Source organism: Tupaia chinensis, unplaced genomic scaffold (assembly GCF_000334495.1).
Source record: "Tupaia chinensis unplaced genomic scaffold, TupChi_1.0 Scaffold000077_1, whole genome shotgun sequence".
NCBI classification, from domain to species: Eukaryota; Metazoa; Chordata; class Mammalia; order Scandentia; family Tupaiidae; genus Tupaia; species Tupaia belangeri.
The window spans coordinates 580,279-587,440 of NW_006159538.1; the positions used below are offsets into that span (position 1 = coordinate 580,279).

Sequence of the window (7,162 nt, forward strand, 5' to 3'; positions counted from 1 at the left end):
CAGGAATGATAAGTACAAAAAAAGAAATGATCTCAAAGAGAAATGATGTAAACTGTAATTATAACTCTATATTCAATTTGACCTGTTTTTCCTAATCAGTTAAGTACTTTTTTTTTTTTAAGAATTATTTTACTTGGGGACCAGCAGTTAGCGTAATGGCTATGTCGCTGAACTCCCATGTAGTCGACTGGGGTTTGAATCCCAGACCTGGTGGCTTATACTCACGCCAGGCGCATGTGTGTGCATGCCCAAGATCGTGAGAGGAGAATGGAGGAGAAGGGACTGCAGGGTGGCCATTATTATTTAAAGGTGTCTTAGGGAACTTACCTTTGCTGTCTGCTGACTAAATTCTGACAGTTGCCCAGGTTCCAGGCACACTCTCCCCGTCTAGATGTATTTAAGACCAAGAGGCCCTCCTCTGCTCATTGGAACTAGGTTGGAAACACCATGTGTCCACAGCTTCCTTCAGAATCCCCTACGATCTTACACCTGGGTCAGAAGGGTCCCTGGCTCTACTTCCAGGTGGAGGTTCACTGGACAATGAAACATCCCTTAAAGACCATCTCACCTCAGGCCAACAGGTGGTATGGAGGTTAAGGTGCTGGATCCCACATGTGCAGCTGCATGGTTTGAGTCTTGGACCCCGTGGCTTGAAGGTCACACTGAGTACATGTGCATATGTGGCCCAAATCCCAAGAGGAGACTAGAAGAGAAGGGGTTATGGTGGGGCCATCCCTCCCCCGTTCTAGTTCTCTTTGGAGAGTGCTTGTGCCTACAGCAAAACAAAACAAAACAACACAAAATCTCAGTTCTTTACATTCCTATATCACTCACAGTCCAAAACAAAGTAGCAGCAGAACTTACAGAAGAATTAAACAATAAAACTTGCACCAAGTCTGATTCTCATTACATTAACCCAGGAAAGAAATACTCACTTAAGCCAATATAATTTCCATGGGTTTTGTTAAAGGCTGAACTCTTGGGGTCAGTGGGAGAAATGCTTTAAATTCTTCTATTTTGCCAGATCACATTCACTGTCATCATTTTCTGTCCTTTCCAGGGACTAAAGACATATGGAGGGCCTATTCTGACATGAAAGAAGCCAATTTCAAAAATTCAGACAAATACTTCCACGCTCGGGGAAACTACGACGCTGCTCAAAGGGGTCCTGGGGGTGCCTGGGCTGCTGAGGTGATCAGGTACCTGAGCTGCCGAGGATGCCAGGGTGGGTGGGCAGGGTTTGGGTGCCTTGGGGAACCAGGAGAGGTAAGCTTCCTTTTAGAGAAGTTTTCATTTGAGGCTGCGGTCCCTCCTCCTGTTGCCCACCTCCCTCTCTGGGTTCAGTAAGGCGTCTGAGTGGCTAGTGGCAATGCGTGATTCCAACCCTCCCTCTCTGGGTACCAGGGTGACCAACAAAACTGGTTGGTCTGTGCCCAGTGTGGGGAGTCTTTCAGCCTCTTCTTCCTCGGCCTTCCTGGATCCTCTCAGAGCCATCTCTTGGGAAGGGGAGACTGGGGAGGGTGGATTATTCCTCATCAGCCCAGTGATCCGTCTTCTTCCCTACCCACCTGAACTCCAGCAATGCCAGAGAGAATATTCAGAGACTCACAGGCCACGGAGCGGAGGACTCGGCGGCTGACCAGGCTGCCAATGAATGGGGCCGGAGTGGCAAAGACCCCAACCACTTCAGACCCGCTGGCCTGCCTGACAAGTACTGAGCTTCCTCTTCACTCTGCTCTCAGGATGCTGGGCTGTCAGCCCCTGAGGGTGCAGGGAGTTACTGAGTTCTGGGAACGAGGAAGCTGGTAGAGGGCACACGACAGGTGTCTAATAAATACTGAAGAGATTGAATCTGCTGAAACCGTGTATGATTCTTTGCAGTAAGGACTGCATCTTTGGTACAAAGGGGTGAGCAATGAATGGCGATGTGGAGGTTGGCTGGGTCTCTGTGTGTGAGTATGGGGGAGACAATCTCGGTGGCTGTGAGCCTCTGAGCAGGGACATTTGCTGAACTACAGTTATTGAATTCTGTATCCCTAGTACTTTAAATAGAACACATAAAAATGCTTATAAATGCTTATTAAACCCCATTTGTCTTTGGACTCTGGAAACTGTGTGACAGTCTTCCTGGAAATACAGGTCTGTATCTGGAGATGACTGATAAATTATTGTTCTCATCTTTCTCCTTAAAAGGTAAGGCATTGGGACTAGCAGGTGGCGTGGTGATTAAGGAGCTGGACACTCCCACATGGCTAACCACGGTTCGAGTCCCGACCTGGTGGCTTGCTTTCTCACTTTCTCTCTCTCTCACTCTTGCTCTCTCTTGGATCAAATTAAAATAAATGAATAAATAAAATAAAATAAAATAATTCTTAAAAAAAAGATAAGGCCCCAAAATAAAAAAAAAAAAAAAGATAAGGGACGGGGGCAGGTGGTGGCGTAGCTGTTAAGTTAATCACCGGACTCTCACGTGGTTGACTGTGGTTCGAGTCCAGGACCCAATGACTTGAAACTCACACCGGGCACAGATATATACGTGCCCCAAATTCCAAGAGGTGAATGGAAGAGAGGAGATTGTGGCATGGCCATTCCCCTAGGGGGGATAATTTCTCATTTTGTCTCTCTGGTAAGTTAATGCATCCTATAGCAAAAGTCTCTCTCAAAAAAAAAAAAAAGATAAAGCACTAATAAATAATAGTAGGAATTTGGGATAAAACTATATGTCTAGAGGCTGACAGGTGACATGATGGTTAAGGGTGCTAGACTCCCACATGGCTGACTGCAGTTCGAGTCCTGGACCTGTGGCTTGCTTTCTCACTTTCCCTCTCTCTCTCTCTGTCCCTCTCTGGTCGAATTAAAATAAATAAGTTAAATAAAATAATTTTAAAAAAACTGAAAAAACTCTATATCTCTATAAATGATCAAACAATATAGGCCATAACATAGAACAATTATTAGTCTATAATTATATGTTAAAGAGTGACAGAACCTTATGAGTAACTTCAGCAATAAAGTTTAAAATTAAATAAAAATAAACAAAGTTTAGAAAATTGTAATTTATAGGTTAGCCAGTGGTGATCTAAAGTACTAGCTTCCACATGGCTGAGTTTGTGGTTCAAATCCCAGTCCCAGTGGTTTGAAAAACGTACCAGGAGCATATGCATGTATGCTCAAAATCCTGGGAGGAGAATGGAGGAGAAGGGATTGGAGCATGGCCATCTCCCCAGAGGGTGATTTCTCACGTTCCCTCTCTTTCTGTCGCTCTGTCTCTGTCTCTCTCTCTCCAGAGTGCATACGTGCCCTATAGCAAACTACAATAAAAAAAATACAACGTACCCAAACTGACTCAAGAAGAAATAAAAATCAGGTTATCTTATAATTACTTTGAAAGATTTAATTTTTTCAACAAGAAAACAGTAGACCCAGATGTTTCTGTAGGCAAATTGAACCCTACAGAATGGCATATAATCCCAATTTTGTGCAAACAGTTTTAGAAAGCAGAAGAAAAAATGTTTCCCAACCCTTTCCATGAAGGTAGGAATACTCTCCCTCCTTCTCAAACATACACACACACACACACACACACACACACACACACAGAAAAGTCAAAGGAAAGTATAAAAAAGCAAAGGTACCCTGTGTTTTCATAGGCTGAATCCGCCTCCAGGGTCAAAGTGTAGCCTCTTATTTGTCTCTGAGATTATGCCTGTTACATAACCCCAGAGGAACCCGGAATCTTAGAGAGGGGTGTTCTTTCTTTTCCAATTAGACTCTCTCCCATAAGTCTTGCTGGGCCTGGTCTGTTGGCTGGCAGTAACAGTTCCTAGGCCCTCTGTCCAGGCCTCTTCTCTATCCAGTTAGACACGTGTCCTTTCCCCAGGGATCTAGGTTCCTCCTAGGATCTCTCCCTGCTATGAAGGTCTAGTCCAGGAGTCTTTCTCCTCTCCTGTCTTCTTCCTTTGGATCCAGGAGTTACCTAGTCTCTGTCTGTGGCACTTAAAAAACAACAACAACAAAAAAACAACTCTTTCAAAGCCATTACTCTTCTCTTCCCCCCTCTCCTTGGTTCAAGGTAAGAAAGAATGTCACCTTCTCAGTGCCTCAGATCTGTGGGCTTCTGTTGTTTTTATTTATTTATTTTTTTTTGGAGAGGTTTTTGCTATAGGACGCGTGCGCTCTCCAGACAGACAGAGAGACAGAAAGCGAGAAATCACCCCCCAGGGGGGATGGCCACACCACAATCCCTTCTCCTCCATTCTCCTCTTGGGATCTTGAGCACGGATGCACATGTGCCCGGTGTGGGTTTAAGCCACCGGGTCGGGGACTTGAACCGTGGTCAACTACATGGGAGTTCAGTGACATAGGCCATTACATTAACTGCTGGTCCCAGATCTGTGGGCTTCTAACCCTAGGGTAAGAGTGCTTTGTTTGTACTTTCTGAAAAATCCATATCCACCCTTGTCAGAGTCAGTGGTTAATACATCAGTCCTCCCACTGGTGGAGTTTCAAGCTCCTTTAGCACTAGTTCATGTAGAGTGACAGTGATAATGACAGCTACCATTCACGACTAGGTTATTTTTGGGCCAGGCGCTACTTGAAGTGCTTTTTTTTTGGTGTTATCTCATTGGGTCACACTTCAACTATACTTATCTTTTAAAATAATTATTTTATTGGGGCCAGCAGGTGGTATAGGGGGGTAAGGCACTGGATTCAGACCCAGCAACCATGGTTCGAGTTCCAGACTTGGCAGCTTGGTTTCTCACTTTCCTTCTCTCTCTGCCTCTAGTCAAATTAAAGCATAAAAATAAAAATTAGATAAATAATTCTTTAAAAATAATTTTATTTACTTATTTATTATAACTCACCAGAGAGAGACAGACGGGAGAGGGGGGGAGAAATGAGAAAGCAAGCTGCCAGATTTAGGACTCAAACTACTGTAGGCTGTGTGGGAGTCCAGCACCCCAATCATCCTGCCACCTGTTGGCCCATTAACTATAGTCATTTTAGAGGTAAGGAAACTTGAGGCCCAAAAATAATTTCAGGGACATAGCCACCTTACCCACTGTGCCATAGGCTGACCCTAAAATTAGTCATTTCTAACGATTTCTTTTTTTTTTTTCCCATTCTAAATACTTTCTATGGTAGCTAAGTTAAAAATATTTTTGTAATTTTGCAATGTTTTTCCTAAAGAGGGTTCCCCAAATTTCGTAATTCAATCCCCATAAAATCCAAGTCTGCTCCTATACATAGGTGTAAAACATGTTTATAATTATTTGAAGCTAGGATCCAATTGCCTTTTATATATTAACACAGATTATTTCTGTGTTTCATAGATCATAAAACTTAGTTTTACCAGTTCTTAAAATTTCCAGAAATGCAGGGTCGGCAGGTGGTGTGGTGGTTAAGGTGCTGGATCTCAAATGGCCAACCACAGTTTGAGTCCTGGACCTGACAGCTTGCATTTTCACTTTCTCTCTCTGTCTCTTTCTCTCTGGTTAAATTAAAAAACAATAATAATAAATAAAGTTAAATACATAATTAAAAAAAAAAGATGTCCAGAAATACAGCTACAGCATCAGTTGGAACTTTTTGGTAGAAACTTTACCACTACCTGTTCATGATTCTGAAAAGCCACACCCCTGATAATACCACACCTGTGTCAGTTTACATTTGTGACTGCTGGGTTCACAATGATTCTAGGAAGACAACAGACACTTTCCTTATATCTTCTAATAAAGTTAGACTTGTGCATTTAAAATATTAAAATGCATATAATTTTAACTTTGTCTTTTTCATTCCTATTCAGGCAAATAAGGTTTTTTTGAAGCTATTTTTTTTCTTTCTTTCTTTTAAGAGAGAAAATTTTGCTAGAGTGGGTGTGCTCACTGGAAAGACAGAGAGGAACAAAGAGACAGAAACCGAGAATCCCCCCCCCCCCATGGTCTTGCCACAACCCCTTCTCCATTTTCCTGAAGCAGAAGCACCTCCATCTTTGAACTTTACATTATACTTGCTTCCTCCTTTTTCTCAGAGTAAATAGAGTGACTAATAGTCTTACTGTTTTTTTGCTAAGTAACCTGAAACCTTTTTGTTCAGATGTTCCTTAGCAATGGAATCACCAATCACCAGACCCTGCCGGGAGCCATGGGGGCCATTAAACAAACTCTGGAGAGTGCCCTTAGAAATTATTAACCTGCTGGATTCTCCTTCTGTAACTGCTTTGGCATAGGAGCCCACTCTGTTTCCTCAACACTCCAGTCATCATTGTAATCACCATGTCAACTCAGAAATGATTGTGACTTTTGTTGTTATAAGCATCTCTCTCCTTTTACTTGGGCTGCGGGGTCTTTGAGAGACATGAGTCTTCCGGTAAGCCACTGGCAATAAACGCCAATAATTTGGCTATGTCTGGATGTCCTCTAATTTCCCACTGACTTGATTACACAACACTCCTCTCTCTCGGGATTTTGGACACACACGCACATACGCTGCTGGGTCGGGGACACAAACTACAGTCAACTATGTGGAAGTCTAGCAGCATTACCATTACGCCACCTACTGGTCCCTTTTGAAACTATGTATGGAAGTAGTTTAGATCGTCTATAAATTTCATTTCATTAAAGTGGGTATTGTGAAATAGTTGTGGAGGGGTGATCATTGGGTTTGAAGCTGAGTACCAATGAACTCATCTGAAGCAGGAAGTGAAAACACATGGAAGGACCAGCAGAAGGCATAGCGGTTACGTTCCTGGACTCCCGCACAGCTGACCTTGGTTTGAGCCAGTTCACACTTGGGCAGGTGTGTCTACCTGCCCAAGATCCCAGGAGGAGAACGGAGAAGGGATTGCGGCGGGCCAAACCCCCTGGAGGTAATTTTTCACTTTGTCTCTCTGTCTCTGTTCTTCCAGCGAGCACACGCGACTTGTAGCAAAAATCTCTCTCAAAAAAAGGAAAGAAAAGAAACCAGATGGAGCCTTCGGGACAGGCACCTTTCCGCGCTGGCTCTTCGCCGGAACTGGGCAGCAGGGGGCGCTCTAGCGGGAGCCGTCGGAGCGCGCCGGACCCTCTGGCGCGAATAGGCCGCTCGCCTCCTCCGCGGCTTCCGGCGCAGCTCCCGCGCGCTGGTGGCGGCCAAGGCAGTCCTGGACCCCCACCCCGCCCCG

General features: G+C 44.2%; 1 protein-coding gene across 1 annotated transcript in view; it reads left to right on the forward strand.

Annotated features, from left to right (window-relative positions):
* Nucleotides 1–1,861, forward strand: part of LOC102486929 (serum amyloid A-3 protein) — a 4,771-nt gene extending 2,910 nt beyond the window's left edge. The window contains exons 3-4 of the mRNA XM_014584565.2: nt 1,061–1,199; nt 1,580–1,861. Coding sequence (XP_014440051.1) covers nt 1,061–1,199; nt 1,580–1,718 — 278 coding nt within the window. The 3' untranslated portion in view covers nt 1,719–1,861. The remainder of the gene's footprint in view (nt 1–1,060; nt 1,200–1,579) is intronic.
* The last annotated feature ends 5,301 nt before the right edge of the window (nt 1,862–7,162 follow it).